The 18,990-nt window shown below is 44.8% G+C and overlaps 1 protein-coding gene across 1 annotated transcript in view; it reads left to right on the top strand.

Moving 5' to 3' along the window:
- ryr3 (ryanodine receptor 3) overlaps positions 1–18,990 on the top strand; it is a gene marked incomplete at both ends in the record, with an annotated part of 321,079 nt that overhangs the window by 61,893 nt on the left and 240,196 nt on the right. Inside the window, 8 exon segments of the mRNA XM_080745085.1 lie at positions 810–909; positions 1,822–1,915; positions 3,106–3,183; positions 4,951–5,107; positions 8,150–8,314; positions 10,415–10,536; positions 12,103–12,286; positions 13,590–13,725. Coding sequence (XP_080601211.1) covers positions 810–909; positions 1,822–1,915; positions 3,106–3,183; positions 4,951–5,107; positions 8,150–8,314; positions 10,415–10,536; positions 12,103–12,286; positions 13,590–13,725 — 1,036 coding nt within the window.

The raw sequence follows: 18,990 nt of genomic DNA, 5'->3' as shown, positions 1-18,990 counted from the left end.
TTCACCGAACAAGTACTTTATTTATTCAAGTGGAAATCAAACAGTGTGCCCCCACTGGAAATAAGGTTGTAGGCTATAGATATTCTGAGGTTCTGCTCTCTTCCCCATCTCAGAATCCTGTCTTTATTGAGATAGGAATCCCTCCAAACATTTCTGCTGGAATAAAGTATTGTATTAACTGGAACTCACTGCATAGAGAGCCGGTGCAAAGCTGTGTAAGCCCCACAACCATATAAAAGTGGCAGGGCCACGAAAGCAACAACAAGGTGATTAAATCTCTTCAGATTTGAACGCTGTGTCCTTGTCCCTTGTTTGGTTTTACTGGAACTTAGCTGTGTGTGAGAGTGTGTGTGTGTGTGTGTGTGTGTGTGTGTGTGTGTGTGTGTGTGTGTGTGTGTGTGTGTGTGTGTGTGTGTGTGTGTGTGTGTGTGTGTGTGTGTGTGTGTGGGGGTGTGTGTGTGTGTGTGTGTGTGTGTGTGTGTGTGTGTGTGTGTGTGTGTGTGTGTGTGTGTGTGTGTGTGTGTGTGTGTGTGTGTGTGTGTGTGTGTGTGTGTGTGTGTGTGTGTGTGTGTGTGTGTGTGTGTGTGTGTGTGTGGGTGAGAGAGAGAGCGCGCAAATGAGGAAGAGAAAAATAAACACATGCAGGCACACCTGCGTGTAGGGCAAACACTCATACATACACGTACATGCACACACACAAACAAAGACACACACACACACACACACACACACACACACACACACACGCGCGCGCGCGCGCATACGCATTGCACAAGGATTGAAAAACCAATGCTGTCTCTCTCTTGCAGCACTTGTCCATCTCCGGCACCAGTGTGATGGCGGATGCTGCCTTCATACAAACTCTGTGGAACGTCCAGCCCACCTGCGCTAACATCAGCGTGGCTGTAGGCAAGTTCAGAGGACCCTCATCATCACCAACACCAACTGTATCTCTCTCTCTCTGCCCTTTCTCAGGAGTTACCTTTGCAGTAGTCTCTCACACAGCCAGACAATCGGAGACCTCTGCCTTCCGATCGTTTTTAGGAAAATCTAAATTCCCCCTACAAACCACACCCACTGCCTTGAAAACAAATCATGTACAGTCTGTCCCAATATGAAGAATCGCCCCATAGTCTTTGCATTGGTTCTGCAATGCAGAATTGAATTTCAGAATTGTTTCCACCCAGTTCTTTTTTAAAAATTATTTTTTTTGGGCTTTATGCCTTTATTGGATAGACACAGTAGACTGACAGGTCTTTATTGGATAGACACAGTAGACTGACAGGTCTTTATTGGATAGACACAGTAGACTGACAGGTCTTTATTGGATAGACACAGTAGACTGACAGGTCTTTATTGGATAGACACAGTAGACTGACAGGAAACGGGGGAGAGACGGGGAGTGACACGCGGCAAAGGTCGTCGGGATCGGGAATCGAACCGGCGACGCCGACAGGCATTGATGCCGAAATGGCAATGCCTATATGGTATGCGCCTGGTCCACTAGGCCACCAGGCGCCCGTTTCCACCCAGTTCTAACCGGTACATTGAATGTAGATATCACCAGATGTATCGGAAGGGGAAGATGTCCCATCAGCTTGCTGTGTGAGACTACCTTTACATATACCTTTGCTATTTGTCTGTCTGTCTGTCTGTCTGTCTGTCTGTCTGCCAGTAATTTTTTAGGCTTATTTATTCCACGAGACAGCGCATTATAACTATAGTATCAGGCTTAAAGTTTCAGATGCAGAAAGATACTTTTCACCTGGCTTCTAACAGTGCCCCTGTCTTGTATTATCGAGTGTTCTCTTTGACCAACAGGATACCTGGTTGGTGGTCATGTGATGCGCCTGTTCCACGGCCATGACGAGACCTTGACCATCCCTAACGCAGATCAGAGTGAAGAGGAGCAGAGGTAGGTGGCTCAAAACCTGTGCACGGAACCTGTGGGAAGGTGGCTGGTTAAATCTCAGAAATGCTCAGTCACCATGTGTACAGTAGTTGAAATATGAATATGAATGAAATATTATGCTTATGGTTTATGGAAGATGCATCTAAACATTCTTTTGCTAGTTTGACTAAATCAAATATTCGTTCTTTCAAATGGTCAGTGTGTGCCATTGCTACAGGAGTGAATCCATAGCTTGTCTCTTCGCCCCTCAACGCCTCTGCGCTTCCCAAATAATCGCCCGCCTCTCATTGGAAATGAATTACTAAGGCCTGTTACTCTCACTCCCCGTCTGAGATGGCCTTAAGACCGCATTGTGGACACACTGAAGGTCATAAAAGTAATTCCTGTTTTAAAAAATGGTCCCTTTTTGGCAAGATGCGGTGCACTGCATAAAAACATATCATTTCCAATTGCTCAAGCAGTAATATTTTATTATGCTTATGCCCTTTGGCACCAAGCGTCATCAGAACCTCTTCAAGCTACATATCTTACAGCAGTGTTTCTCAAACTTTCACATTTCAAGGTCTCCCCTTAACCCTGACAGTGTACAAATGGAACGGGTTCATTTGGTTCCATTTGTACACTGTCAGAGTTACTGACTTGTAAGGGTCTAGTCTGGGATCACTTCACTTTACGAGGTTTGATCCGGTCGGGAGCGGAAACCACTTTACGTCATGTTGTAGTCCTAGACGGACTACACTTTGGCCGGAACTATCAACCGGATTCAGTTTTAACCCAAAATATTCCCCTGCACCCAAGGACATAGTTTTAGGGCCTACCTAATAAACACCTTGATGCGGCGTAGTTTTGCTTTCGAAAAATTCGTTTGGTATGTGATCTTTTAGTCCAACTCATAGCGACTGGCAAGACTACACTAGGCTTCTCAAGCATTTTAATAGTGATTGGGGAAACAAACGAGGGGAACTAAATCAAAGCGACGCCGCGTCTTCTAGTACCAAACGGTCTGTTGTGAACGAACACCAGGCTCTCTCCCGGGAGAAAGCCTGGTAGGCGAGGTTAGTAAGGGTCCATTTAGACCCCCCCTAAAGGACCCCACAGAGTCCCTGGAATCCACTTTGAGAACCACTGTCTACCACTGTAACTAAGAAGAACCAGAAGTGAAATAGCCCTCCTCTACTCTTGTGTTTTCCCAGGATAGTGAACTATGAGGCTATGGGCAAGGGAGCTTCTAAAGCACGCTCCCTCTGGAGACTGGAGCCCCTGAGGATCAGGTGAGATCACACATGAGTGTCGTAGGAAACACCCTCAAACATATCGTCGTTGTCGGGTGGAAACCTTGTATGTCCAAAACCGATCGTTTTGTATTTATCATTTTAAAAATGATCTAAACTAGTGAAAACAGCAGATCTACAAGCGTTGTGTGCTTGTAGATCAGCAGTTTTCACTACTTTTGTGCGATGGCCTTGTATGATGAAGCAGTGCTTTACTTTGCGAAAGAATTGACACATTTGAAACTTGGAGATACAAGGTTTCTGCCCGACAGTGACGCTATAAAGTACTGTGTGTACACACACACACGCACACACACACACACACACACACACACACACACACACACACACACACACACACACACACACACACACACACACACACACACACACACACACACGCACACACAAACACACACGCACGCCAATACACCACCCCAATATGGAAACACTTCACATTAAATCCTCACGATACATAAAGCTCCATAACGTGAGCCCCTTAAGGCTACATAAATACATTATTTTAAGAGTGCAGCCCTGCATACTGCACTTAGTTGGTGAACTTTTGTATGATAGATGAAAAAGTCCCACTCAGTTTTATGTACTGTAAAAGGCTCTGACCAATTAGGAGCCTGCATTCTCCTGTCAGGTCAGGTTTATAGCCATTATCCCATATCTCCCATATCTCTCTCTCTCTCTTGTTCTCTCGCTCTATCTCTCTCTCTCTCGCTCTCTCTCTCTCTCTCTCTCTCTCTCTCTCTCTTGTTCTCTCGCTCTCACTATCCAACTTTCTTTTAGTTTATGAGTGCTTCAGCAACTATGGCACTTTTGTGGCCAAGGCTGTAAATACTGCTAAAAATATTTTATTTTTGGAAGTTATTTCCCTCTTCCACTCTGCTCTCTCTCTCTCTCTCTCTCTCTCTCTCTCTCTCTCTCTCTCTCTCTCTCTCTCTCTCTCTCTCTCTCTCTCTCTCCTCCTCCTCATTCCCACCCACACAATTTCCCCAAAGTCACATCTTCGGTTCGCTGTCACTGGGACTCAATGTCAGAGACGCCACACTTTCACAGACCGCATCAAGGAAGCCATTTGCTCATTCCTCAGCTTCACCTAGCAATCGGTTTTCGTATCCATACGAACCGGCAGTTTGGAGATTTTATAGTTGTATCCAGGTCTGCACAATTTAAAACTGGAATGGTATTAACTAAACCCTCAGGGCAAGCTAAACCTTTCAGGGCCGTTATCAAATCATAATGCTGTGAGTGTTCTATATCAGTGGTTCTCAGCTGTGAGTGTTCTATATCAGTCGTTCTATATCAGTGGTTCTGTTCTCAGCCTTTTCAGGCTGTGACCTCCAAAATAATCATATTTTAACTGGGGACCCCCCACCCTGACAAGCACTAAGAGTTGAGGCATTACATTTTGTATAACACTGTTCTATTGTGAAAATAGCAGATCCACATGCTCACAATTTGGCCAATGTCTAATTTGTCATTTTAGAGGTATTAAAAAGTCCTTAAATTGTCACTTTAGAAATGTGCAGATACCCTCTATATACACTGTGAGAAAACAATGTTGCACATTAAGTTAATCATCTGGGGACCCCGCAAAATCGGGGGGGGGGGGGGGGGGGGGTCCCGACTCCGACCCACAGGTTGAGAACCACTGTTTTATATAATCAGTCAGCTGAACAAATGAAAAGCCGGCGATGTACAGTATGACTCTGACATTTTGTGCGTGCATCTGTCACTGTGCTGCTTGCTCATTAGCTGGTGCGGCAGCCACATCCGCTGGGGCCAGTCGTTCCGCCTGCGCCATCTCTCCACCGGACACTACCTGGCCATGACGGAGGACAAAGGTCTGGTCCTGCAGGACAGACTGAAGTCTGACACCAAGGCCACCGCTTTCTGCTTCAGGCCCTCCAAGGTCAGTGTTTAAATCCATCCATTAAAATAATGTTCAATATTTCTTGTGAATGTGTTGGTTTATGTGTTTTTCTTTTTTTTTTTTTTTTACCTTATATGAAAGGTCTTACAATAAACAACTCAAACTTCTTTCAAAACTGCTAGTGACATTTCAAACTTGATTTCTGCAGTTTACCTCTGACTGAAAAAAAGGGGAAAAAGGGTTTATTTTGCTGTCAATGAGCAGACAAAACTTAAAGGGATATTTCACTTTCAAAAAAACTTTTGGTAATTTTATCATCTAATCAGGCTTTTATGAATACCCTGAACAGTTTTTAACTAGCTTGATTGAATATTTAGATATTTGATGTAAATGTTACCAGACCCTCCAGGCCCAGGGCCTCTCCCCACACACACCCATTGTAACTTCAAAATTCATTTTAACCATGATAGATTCATTAAAAACACCCATTCTTTTTTTCTGGTGACTCATACTACCCTCCTAATGTGTGAGCAGGCCGTGTTGTTTCGATAACTTTTTTAATTTATTTTTAATAATTACTTTTTTGTATTTAATCTTTTCCTTTTTCCCAAATAATTATTAAAAATAAATGAAAAAAGTTATCGAAAAAACACGGCCTGCTCACGTATTAGGAGAGTTTTAATGAATCTATCATAGTTAAAATGGAGTTTGAAGTTACAATGGGTGTGTATGTGGAGAGAGGCCCTTCCACTGCTCCCTGTTGAAAGTGGAATATCCCTTTAAGGTTATTTTACATGCAAGGTGAATATTTCTATTGCCAGTTATTTCCATACATAATGTAGTTTGATTAAATTGCTGAAAGACATGAATATTTTTGCATTTAATTTCCTGTCATTAGTACAAGTTATTAGCATACCTTAGCATTCATTTGATTACCATAACTAGTTCTATAATTCCTTCTTTTTGACTGCCAGAGGTGACATCGAGCGCCAGGATACAATCAATCAATCAATCAATCAACTACTAAATACAATACAGTATCCTGCGCGGATTGAGTTTCATTCCAACAAAATCACCTGTGACCTGAGTGATGTAGGCCGTGCGTCCCAGTACAGAGAGGCTGTCTGAGAGAGAATGAACTGCAGTTGTATGACCATGACTGAGAGAAGCACGGGTGTCGCACCAAATTCTGGGCCCTGGGTGTTCTTATAAGGGGAACTGGGAATGCATTATTACACGTTGTTTTGTGCTTTAACTATTGAAAAATAGCAGATATACAAGCTCACAGCGCGGCACCGAGTGCCACGCTGCGAGCTTGTAGATCTTAAGTGTTTATAGCAGCCTAATTCTAACTGACCATGTTGATGCTTGATGGCGGTTCCCAATTAGGAAGTCATGAGGCATTTATTATCGGTGCATAAAGACTTTGCACGCCTCTGCGGTTTTATACGTACAGCATTTCATTTTATCGCCGCATTTTCACCTCTCATTCCTTAACTCCTCTTACTTTATTCCTCTGCCTTATTAACAACCTGCATGTTTATCATCCAGGCAGTCACTCTATCTCACTATCGCCCACCTCTTCCACTCCCTTCAGGGTTCCACTCCATTTTAACAGCATTAAGGGCCCTTCAAACGAGGCGCGGTCACCGCCTCCTAGTAATTCATTTTCAATGGGAGGTGGGTGGCTATTTAGGCCGCGCAGAGAATTTTAGAGGCGGCGAGGCGAGCGGGCACAGTCCCGTGAAATCCCAGCGAGCGTGCTCGTTGGTGCATGTGCACGCGGGCGGCGAGAGATGGATTGTGTTCATCTTTGTGAAATACCGCGCGGCGTTTACTCACTGAGCGAGTGTGTTTGTGTCTCACCGTGGCGCAGCCGCCGCTGATCCTAGCTGGAGCCCCTCCGGCAACCGCTGCTCATCTGAAGGGCCCCTTATGCTCCAAAATGAAAATGTATGCTTCAAGAAAAAAAAGGAGACACTTTAGAGTCTTAGAAGAGACGGGCATGCACAATGGTTTATTTCACAGTCTGAAAAGTTTGAATTTAACAGAGCACGTCTTTTCTTTGGAAAATACGGACGCTCTGCTGGCTTCCTCCATGTCTGGCTTTCTCCCTCCCTCCTCTTCATTGTCAGTGCGTTCCGCTGTCACTGTGTTCCCATGTAAAGGTCACTGTGTTGGAACAGTGGCATTTAATGTCCTCCGCTACGTGCTGCTGTCCCCTGTAATCCATCCCATCTCTGCCAGGCCGCCAACGTAGCAGAGCTAACGAGACGGGCGCGCGGTCCAGTGGTGGAAAAAGTACTCACATATTTTACTTAGGTAAAAGTATCAATACTGCAAAATAGAAATACTCTCTTACAAATAAAGGTCCGGAATTCGAAATGTACTTGAGTAAAAGTACGAAAGTATCATCAAAACGTACTTAGAGTACCAAAAGTAAAAGTACAAAATGTTTGAAAATAGCCGGTCTACAAGCTCACAACGCGTCGAGTTGCGGATTGGCCGTGTAGATCAGCTATTTTCAAACAGCCTAGGTATAAAATAGGGATAAAGTGATTTAATGTATGTTTTATATTATAATCATTTATATTTAAGTTTCCAAATAAATGTAGTGGAGTAAAAGTATAATATTTGCCTCTGAGATGTAGTGGAGTGGAAGTAAAAGTATTGAAAATTGGAAATACTCCAGTAAAGTAAAAGTACCTCAAAACAGTACTTATTAAGTACAGTACTTAAGTAAATGTACTTAGTTACTTTACACCACTGGAACCAGGTGTATATACTTCGGCGTACAGTGGTGTGTTGCATGCAGAAGATAACAACAAGCTCAGAACACGTTGCGGATGTGACGTGTAGGTTGGCTATTTTTGATGCGTGATGCCATCGTACAACAGCGCTTTAATTCACTATAAATGAGTTGAACTCAACCTGCCTCTCTCAGTCTAATCACATCTGAAGTTGTCATGTTCCTGTGCTTCAATGTGTGTGTGTGTGTGTATGTGTGTGTGTGTGTGTGTGTGTGTGTGTGTGTGTGTGTGTGTGTGTGTGTGTCCATATCTCCATGTGTAAATGCAACAGGAAAAGGTGGACTCTGGTGTGAAGAGAGACATCGATGGCATGGGCCCGCCAGAGATCAAGTACGGAGACTCCATCTGCTTCATCATGCACGTGGCCACCGGCCTGTGGCTGTCCTACCTGGCACCTGACGCAAAGTCTATCCGCCTAGGAATCATGAAAAGAAGGGTGAGCAACAAATGCTTTTTCCCGATTATACAGTGTGTTTAACTGATGCGTAGAATAGATCAGTGTTTCTCAAAGTGGATTCCAGGGACTCTGTGGGTTCCTTCAGGGGGGTCTAAATGGACCCATACAAGTCTGTAACTCTGACAGTGTACAAATGGAACCAAATGAACCCTAAGGCTAAAGGGTCCATTTGGTTCCATTTGTACACTGTCAGAATTAAGGGGGAGACCTTGAAATGTGAAAGTTTGAGAAACACTGTAATAGACAATACCCCCAAAACAGTGCCTGCATTCAGTACCTGTGCAAAAGGTTATTTCTAAACGGTAGACTGTGAGTGAAGGTTGTTTGTAGCCCTGTTCAGCTGCTGGAAATGTAGAGTGCAAACCACCCAGGGTAAATATAAGTAAAAAACATCTGTGAAATACATGTACATGTTCTCATTGCAGAGTAATAAACTGACGCGGTCTGAATAGAAATGCTAATGTAATCTTAACTCCATGTACAGTGGGATCACGGTTAGTCCTCCCAATTTATCCTAACACCTCTGATCTCAACGCACAGCGACTTGTCACACCCAATCAAACGGGAGTGTTAGCTGTCTCTGACTGCTCAGAGTTGGCACGGCTCCCTCACAGCTCCCCCAACATCCCGGGACATACGAGACAGCGGCCTATTTAAACGTGATAATGGGGGCTGGCAGAGGGAGGGCGACAGTGGAGGAAGGGTTACAGTTAGTTTTGGGGGAGAGAGAGCTTAGGAGAGTTTAGGACGGCATGAGGAGTGACGCTCGTCTCTGGGCGCGTTGCCAGGGACAGGAATCAGGTGGGCACCGTAGCCTTGACAACATCATGCCAGTGCACCTCATACCTCGGGGGTAATGGTACCCACACAAACACACGGACACATTTAATCTGATTAAGCTGTTTTATTGCAACGAGTCAGATTACCCTGGTGTCGTGGTCTGGAAACATTTAATCTGATTAAGCTGTTTTATTGCAACGAGTCAGATTACCCTGGTGTCGTGGTCTGGAAACATTTAATCTGATTAAGCTGTTTTATTGCAACGAGTCAGATTACCCTGGTGTCGTGGTCTAGAAACTCCCCAGCTGTGGAGGACCATCCAAACATTTTCATATTAAAGGCCCCCACATGTATATGTATTTGGCTGTGAACCCTGATTTTAAAAAGGTTTAGTGCCAGGGATCCCCACAAGAGAAGATATATGTTGTTAAAGATGGGGTTCCATGGTTTTGTTTCCTTTTCTATTTCTGCCCTGACAGGCATTCTTTGTTAGCTCAGTGGTAAAAATGTCAGCACTTTGCACAGGAGACCCAAGTTCAAATCCAGAAGGTTGAACAGGAAAGTTAAATAGCACTGAGGCAGCATTAACGCCAAATTATCATTATGTGTCCTTTTAGATTTTTGCGTTGACTATTCAAAAACAGCAGATATATGTACAAGCTCACAGTTTTGTCGGCGCTCGCCGACAAACCCCCCGGATCTGATCTTGAAGATCGGTCTTTCCTGGCCAAGGTTTTGCTCGTTGTGTGTGAAAGCCTCTGCGACAAGATCATTGCGCGATTCCGGCGCTCGGCGAGAGCTTCCCGAGCGTTCCTGAATATCTAATCAGGCAGGTTAGATATCGAGCTCTATCGCCGACTGGGCTGCGAGAAGCATCAGTTTCAACCAGCGAGAGAACAGTACCAGCCGATCCTCCTTTCCTTGGGTCCATGTGTTATTTTGTGCATCAAAGCCAAAACAAACAGGGGAGAAGACAAAGAAAGCGACGCAGAAAACAAAAATTGCACAACACAATAAGACATGGACAGGAGAAAAGGAGGATCGACAGGTTGACAGCCGGCAGAGACGTTATCCTCAGTTTATTGTTCCAACTTTATTCACTGAGTTTCACACAAACCTCCAGCAGTGCACTGAGTGAGTGCACACCAAAACACCCCTCTCAACAACCAAAATGAAAAGGTTGAGAACCATTGATTTAGAAGACATTTTTGGCCCCTGGTTGGGGAAGGCTGTTCTATGGCCACGGTGGTCATTCTGCTGTAATGCTAACATGATTCTAACGGTGTGTTTCCTGACCAGGCCTGCCTGCATTCTGAGGGCCACATGGATGATGGGCTGTTCCTGCAGCGCTGCCTGCACGAGGAGTCTAGGGCCGCACGCATCATCCGCAACACCACCAGCCTGTTCAGCAACTTCATCAAGTAATGGAAGGGCTTCCCCTGCACACACACACACACACGCACGCACACACACACACACACACACACACACACACACACACACACACACACACACACACACACACACACACACACACACACACACACACACGCACACACACACACACACACACACACACACATGCACGTATACATACATACATACACACAGGGGTTAAAGTTCGCAGTCCTGGAGATTGATTTCAGTCTTGAGTATTCCATAGGGGCTATTTCTGAGATCAGTGCAGATCTGCAAAGAAATTATTAAATTAGGGAGAGGTGTAGCGATGGCTGTGGCGTGAATGACAAAGTCGTCAAAACGCTAGTCAAGTGATCTCCAAACTAAAAAGCTATAATAAAAGATTCAAGATATGAGTATTTGAATTGGCCAGACTAGCAATAGAATACAACAGAGCTTCAGAAGATACTTCTTTAAAATGAAACATTAATTGGCACACACACATTCAGTGAAGGCAGTTCAGAACTTCAGGGAAACACCTCAAACATTGGTGTGCGCTGCATGCACCATGTTTCTAAAATCACATATTGGGACATGGTCTGAAAATAAATGTCAGTCTTATGCTGCATTCACACTGATAGAAGCCAAGCTAATGGTTTGCTTGGTAATTCAATGTATTCTCTATGCAAACCAGCTTTAAAAATGTCCAACCTTTTTTTCCAGCTTGGAAATTTTAAAAGCTGGTTTGCATAGAGAATACAGTGAATTACCAAGCAAACCATTAGCTTGGCTTTTCTGTATGTGAATGAGGCATTATGATTTTTTTTTTTGCTTTAACCCCTGTAGGGGCTTAGGGCACTGGTTCCCAAACACTTAATTGACACAAGGCTGTCAACTGTAGTCAGGCAAAGTTGAGAAGGAGAATGGAACGAGGAGTGGCTGCGTTTTCCACATGGAGAACTTGGGTTATTGTTGTGCAAATGAGGAGGCAATCATAGAGTTAAATATAACCGTCTGGAGGCGGCCCCATGGGCGCAGTGTGGGAGGAGCTCCATCAGAGAAGTGGAATCTGCATCTGCTGCTGAGCAATGCATCGGTGGTGTCACGTTTCACGGCACACTTGACCTCGCCTCAAGGCTCACCACTTGAGAACCTGCACAGTATATGAATACCACTGGACATGCAACACCCAACCGCATGCATGCATGCACTCACTCACGCACGCACGCACACACACACACACACACACACACACACACACACACACACACACACACACACACACGCACACACTACCCCAATATTGAAACACTTACTGTATCAAATCCTCATTTACTAATTTCTCATCTAACAGATGTAACTGACCTCAGCTCCCAACTCTCTCTGTCTCTCTCTCTAGCTCTCTTTCTGTTTCTCAAGGTGATAGCTTGATAGTCTAATAATTATAATGTGAACGGATTAGCATCACATAATCACCGCCGCTGCATCAAGCATAATCTTCAGGCACCAACAACAGTATATTGCAGAGCAGGATAATAATACAAAGAGTGTGAGTGTTTCAGTTTCTCTCTGTCTCTGTCTCTGTCCAGGGCTCTGGACACGGCCGGGGAGGGGGGGGACTGCGAGGCGATAGGAGGGTACGTGGACGAGGTGCTGCAGACGCTGGAAGACCTGATCGAGTATTTCAAGCAGCCCGACGAGGAGCTGGAACACGAGGAGAAACAGAGTCTGCTCCGCTCGCTCATCAAGCGACAAGATCTCTTTAAGGAAGAGGTATAAGCACAGAGCACCCTTTTACAAACTTATCTCCACACAGCGGAAACCACAACACGTCATGTTGTAGTGCTCAAAGACTCAAACCGGAAACAGTTCTAACCCAAAATAATTCCCCTGCGCTCAAGGACATACTTTTAGGGCCTACCTAATAAATTCCTTGATGCAGAGTAGTTTTGCTTTTGAAAAATGTGTTTGGTATATGCATCTTTTAGTCCAACTCGTAGTGACTGGCAAGACTACACCAGGCTACTCGAGCATTTTAATAGGGATTGGGGAAACAAACGGGAGGAAACGAAACAAAGCGACGCCGCTTCTTCTAGTGGTTTCCGCGCTTTAGGCGGAAACCAAACGGCCTGTTGCGAACGAACACCAGGCTTTCTCCCAGAAAAAAGCCTGGTGGGCGAGGTTACTCTAGAACTATCCTACTAATATCCATATCCGGTTGCGTGCTGCATTGATCCCCTACATGAATCCCGCACTAAGTAGCCTAGCCTCGCCACTCACTACAAATTATCATAAAGGACATACCGAACAAAGTATTCTAACAAGTACTTGAATAAAGCAGGTTTCACAGGTTTATGGGCAGTCCCTACCGTTAAGATGCCCCTAGTTTCAGAGGGAATTATTTTATGGAGTGCAGGCTATATTCCAGCCTGCTCCATGATCCTAAGCAATGCTAACTATTTCTGTCTACTCACTTTGTTGTCTAAGAGGGAATTGAAGCTTTGTTCCAGGAACGCTACTGTAGCATGCTAAAAAAGCGACCGCAGTAGCCACATTTTAAATCTAGCTCTAAGTACCAATTCATTGATGATGTCATTGTGAGAAATGTACCGCACAACGCAACTTTGTGCTTGAGTAGACAGAAATAGTGTCAAGCACTAGCGAGGACGTTTGGAAAACGTACTTCGTTAAAAGTGTCTCAAGTAGTGTGTGCCATGATCCAGCAAAGGATTTCCAAAGTGACCTGGGAAGATGTACTACACAAATGATGTGTAGTACATACAGTATAGTATACAGTATACTACATATTGCTTGTGTTAGATATACTGTACCATCTCAACTCTGTTTACAAATGTCACTTGACCCTTTAAAATCACCAGTAGTATTCTATTCTACCCCCAACAAAGACCTATTCTCATCTGGTTATAATACGGTACCTTCGTGGAGCATCATTTAAATAATGTATACTTGTATTTTTGATCATTACTTTCGTTGGCGTTGCATTTCGGTGTGACAGCGTGTGACCAGGAGATTATAGAAAGTATCAAAATCTTGTTTTATTTTTTCGTCCCCGCAGGGCATGCTGTCCCTCTTGATGAAATGCGTGGATCGGATGAACGTGTACAACAGCGCCGCCCACTTTGCAGAGATGGCCGGGGAGGAGGCCGGCGCCGCCTGGAAGGACATCCTCAACCTCCTCTACGAGCTCCTGGGTAGGCGGGGGGGGGGGGGGGGGAGCAAGAACATTCACTCAGTCCATTCAGTCTGTCATCGTCACCGTCATCTCTCAACCCTGGAGAGACATGAAGTATTAATCTGCCCCTCAGCAGCAGACCTTTCCTCTCTCTCTTTCTACCGCTACTCTCCTCTCGCCTCAGTTCCTCCTCAATGTCAGTTATGGCTCCTTCCTTCCTTCCTTCCTTCCTTCCTTCCTTCCCTCCTTCCTTCCTTCCTTCCTTCCTTCCTTCTTTCCTTCCTTCCTTCCTTCATTCCTTCCTTCGACAGACAGACAGACAGACAGACAGACAGACAGAGGGGCAGGCAGGCAGGCAGAGTGAGACAGCGAGGCAGAGAGAGACAGCTGACCTCTCACCTTCTTTTTTTTCACAGTTTTGTTCATTTGAAATTCAGGGCATACAGTAAACCAAGACTTGTTCATTATTATGAGAACCAATCACAAAGAAAAAAACAAAAAAAAAAAAAAAGACAGTCATATAAATGCCAAGACCTCTCACCTTCTGACATCACAAACCCCGACCTCAGTGCAGCTACGCTATCACTCACACTATTAGACTTAGCCAAGCACATTAGACTACCTAAGCACAGTAACTGATAAAAACCTGCGAAAGACTTTGACAATATACTGACTGAGTGATTATGGTTTGGCAAAAGAGAAGGGTAGACACAGACAGACCTGGCTGCCCAGAGAGGAGATGCTGGGCTGTCATTGTGAGGAGGGAGCTGTAGAGACATAATTACACTTCCAAACACAACTACACAAATATTAGGGAGGAGTTCTTTCACAAATTTGAAAATAAATTGCCCAGAATTCCGAAGTATGACAGAAAGGGAGAAATTACCGCTCCTTCTAGTGGAACAGAAGGGAAGGAATGTGTGGTTAGCTGCAAAAAATGTCAATTCCTGTCATAAGAAAAGGGTCAACCAGTAGTACACAGACATAATATATACCATGTTTTACTTACTGCACCATCTCCTTTATTTATGTAATTTCATTGATTTTATTTTGAACGAACCGAAACTGTGCACGCACACTCCCTGGGTGCCAGAGCAGAACCTCTTTTCGCATGGGCCTGTTCTAGCGCCACCAGGAGGAGAATTTGGACACTACTCCTACAGATTTTGTCCAAGAATCACGCAAATCGGTAGACAGTATCTCGATTTTCCATATTCCATCCTAATTGCCTAACATTGGCTTCCAAAGTTTGCCGGATTGGTCCATTTTTAACAAAGTGACTTAAATCATGAACGCAGCTTGTGATTTCAGAGAAATTCTGCACGCACATTCCCACTAGGTCAAGGAACAAATGCCACTCTTTTCACATTGACCTGTTATAGCGCCACCAGCAGGTCGACTTTTGCCAAACAAATTTTTGGAACAAAATGCCTGAATTTGTCCATGTAGTGTCAGATTGCCGTTAATGGCCTAAGAAGACATGACAACCTTTTCACATTGGCCTATTATAGCGCCACCAGGAGGCCAAAATAACATACCTGACCTGGTGGAGACCTGTGCTCAGAAGAGCACTGCTTCTAGTTTAACTCAGAGAGTGTAAATGCAGTTAGTGTAGTCCAGTTTGCCTTTTGGATCACACCACTCTCCTGAAGAGGTGTGGCTAGCAGTCACAACGGTTACATCCCGCCACTCCGACATGTCTCCTTTCCGACATGTCTCCATTCCGACACTAACCCTATCTCTAACCCTAACCCTAAACTTAACCCCTATGGGAGTGTCACCACTCCGACAATAAGAAGTCGGAATGGAGAGAGACTCCCAGTCACAACAACGTTTACATCCGTCATAATCCTCCACCACTGTAGACCCCTCCCTCCAGGAGGCGGACCCTCCCTCCTCTCAAGGTCTCTCAACATGACCCTCAAAAGTTCACACTTTTAGTTTATGCATCTTTTTCTTGGGTAATGTTTTGCTTTGCCCCTCCCACCAATAACCTCCCCCTGGCTCACCTTGACTGCCCTCATATTCATCAGCATCATCTTCACTGAACCACCCACTGCACGCATGCGTGCACGTGCACGTGCGCACGCACAACACACACACACACACACACACACACACACACACACACACACACACACACACACACACACACACACACACACACTAAACACGCGTCACTGCACACTTTAGCCACACAACCCAGAACACACACAGGCTCACCACTGAGCACATTCCAGACTCTCCACCACTAACCAGAGCAGGGACGTGCAGAGAATGTTAGAGAGGCAGGGGCTGACATTTCTAAAAGGGCCTTTTGGTGAAAACATCGAAAATAGCAGACCTCCAAGCTCACAACACGTCGCGTCGCGTTGTGAGCTTGGAGGTCGGCTATTTTAGGTGCTTGATACCACACTAAACTAAGTAACGGCATGGATTGCTACACAGAGAGGGCAATTCTTTCAACATGAGATGCTGCATTCAAGTTTAGGAGTGTTTGGACAAGGCAATTCTCTCTGATGCTGCCTTCAGGAACGGCATGGAATGAGGGCATTTGCGTTTCTTTCACCATAGTAAAAGTAAGCCATTTACCATGACAGGGAGTGGGTTGTTGGCTGATTTACCACTGTTTCAGGGTTGTGGCACGAGGCGAACAACCCTGAAACAGTGGTAAATTAGCCAACAACCCATGACCTCGAATGGTAAATTGCTTTTCTACCACTTCTACCATATAAATGAAAGAAAACACAGTTGTAACTTGCAAGGTTATTTAGTTACAATCATTAATTGTTTCAGTGGGCGGGGTCCATGAGCCAACTCAAGGTTGTTAACTGATTTACCACTGTTTTAAGCCAATCAAAATCCAGTATCTGAACATGTGACCACAAAAAGTGGTAGAAACTGCATTCGTGGTCTTCTTGAGAGGGAAATTATTACAGACGGATAAAAGGGCAGGGGCTCAAGCCCCCTTTGATGTCTATGTGTGCACATGCCTGAACCGGAGACAGGGTCACACCCCATGCGTTTCCTGGACAGTCTGGCAGAGTGCGTATGTGTGTCAGCAGCCTCTCCTCTCCTCTCCTCTCCTCTCCTCTCCTCTCCTCTCCTCACCTCTCCTCTCCTCTCCTCTCCTCTCCTCTCCTCTCCTCTCCTCTCTCTCTCTAGTCAGGGGCGTTAGGGAGATAACATGGCCATTTCGCGCTATATTAGTCTAAAAGCACCACATTCTGCACAGATGTAGCCCAGGGCATGCTCTAATGATTTAGCTAGGGCGCCCGAGTCGGCGACCTTCGGGGTCGCCACAGCAGCCAAATCAAGTTGGGCTCCCATCGACTTTCTATACAGGAGGAAAATACCCAGAAAAACATTTTAAATGTGATACACCATGAAATTTCACTTTTCCTATTTTAAAACCTTTTTTTGGTGTCCCACTAGCACCTTCTATCCTCACAAAGTCCCATTTCTGACAGTTGTGTCTTTCTCTGGTTTTGAGAAGGCGAAGGTTAAAAGTATCCCACGGGTTCTCAAAACAGGCTGTCCAGATTTGCTGCCGATTGTGACGTCATCTGCCGATTGTGACGTCATCACACAAAAAAAATAATCAAAAAACTTTTTTTTCCAAAAAAAATCCTTTTCAAAAAAAAATTTTTTTCAAAAAGATTTTGGGGGGGGTGGCGCAGTTCAGGCCAAAGGTGGTAGTGCAGCTGAAATGCACTGAGAGCCATTCAAAAATGAGAGAGGCTCTCTATTCAGGAGTGGTAATTTAGCCTCAAACCTTTTGAAAAACGTTTTTGGGACATAAACAATATGACATAAATACTTTTTAAATGCATGGTGTATCACCTTTAAGTAGGATGTGAGGGGTCTAACTAGGGGTTTGTCATGATGCTGAATCCTTTGCAAGCATTGGTTTTGCACAAACAACATTCATTGGGCTATAAATGGCCCCAGATAACGATGGTTTAGTGATGAAAAGTGATCAGTCTTCACTTTTCACCGTTTTGTAGGCGTTTTCTTGGGCCATTTATAGCCCAAGGAATGTTTTTGTGCAGAACAAATGCTTGCAATGGATTCAGCATCATGTCAAACCCCTAGTTAGACCCCTCACATCCTACTTAACTCATTGCATGCCAGGCCCGATAGTCCTGAGGTTATTTCAATGTCTTTCCCCGCCAGGCCCGATAATCCAGAAAAAAAAAAAAAAACATTTTTCTTTTTTTCAAAACAAATTTTGGACCCCAAAAAATGTAGTAGGCATGATAGCAATCGCGAAATTGCATGTTTAACCCCCATAGCAACCCCATCTTTCAAACATGGCAGCCATCTTTGTTTACATTTTAGGAAAACATAATGGCTGCTATCTCATGAATGCCTGAACGGATTTCCATTCGGATTTTTTTGTTTGAAAGCTGTGAGCAATGTGGATACACGTGGTGCATTATCTAGGCATGGGTGTGCATGATCCGTGCACTATGAATTACATGGAAGTCTATGGAGACAGGGGCAGGGGAGAGTACGAAGGTATTGTTAAATGGCGGGGAATGTGTTAAAGCAGATTTTTGTCTGTGTATTTTCCTCCTGTATAGAAAGTCGATGGGAGCCCAACTTGATTTTGCCGCTGTGGCGACCCTGAAGGTCGCCGACTCGGGCGCCCTAGATAAATCAGTAGAGCATGCCCTGAGCTACATCTGTGCAAAATTTGGCGCTTTTAGACTAATATAGCGCGAAATATCCCTAACGCCCCCGACTACTGAGCCCCACCAGCATAAACCATCGTTTGGAGGACAGCCTCGGGCTGTCCTCCTCTCAGTCTCTGACATTCACATCAGTAAACAGCAGCCGTAGTCCTTGCAGCAACAGGCTCTCTGTGTTGTGTGAAGTGTTGGGTATTAACAAATTGATAGCTTTCCTTTAGGCTGCAGAACTACGTGAGATTAGATGCACATCAGTATTCCTCGCACAGTTAAATTGTTTTCGCGGGGCGTTATCAGCGCTGGCTCCCGGTGTCCCGGCGCTAGCGGTGAGAAATGAAGTAGTCAATTAAAGGAGAAGACTTCTTATAATGTCATCACTGTGGCACAGGACAGAGTCAGTGGGGATGCACTCTATGCACTTTATAGAACAGAGAGAGGTCTTGCTGTCACAGCGGTTATATAGGGCAGTGGTTTTCAAACATGTTGTGCCCAAGGCACACCAGTTGGCAAGACAAAATGGCAAAGCACTCCTGTGTTCATAGCCGATCTACAAACTCACTCTGTGTTGCAAGGCCATGCGTTGTTGTGAG

This window comes from Nannobrachium achirus (assembly GCF_963921795.1).
Source record: "Nannobrachium achirus genome assembly, chromosome: 16".
Classification (NCBI taxonomy): Eukaryota; Metazoa; Chordata; class Actinopteri; order Myctophiformes; family Myctophidae; genus Nannobrachium; species Nannobrachium achirus.
This window is presented reverse-complemented; position numbering and strand designations above follow the sequence as displayed.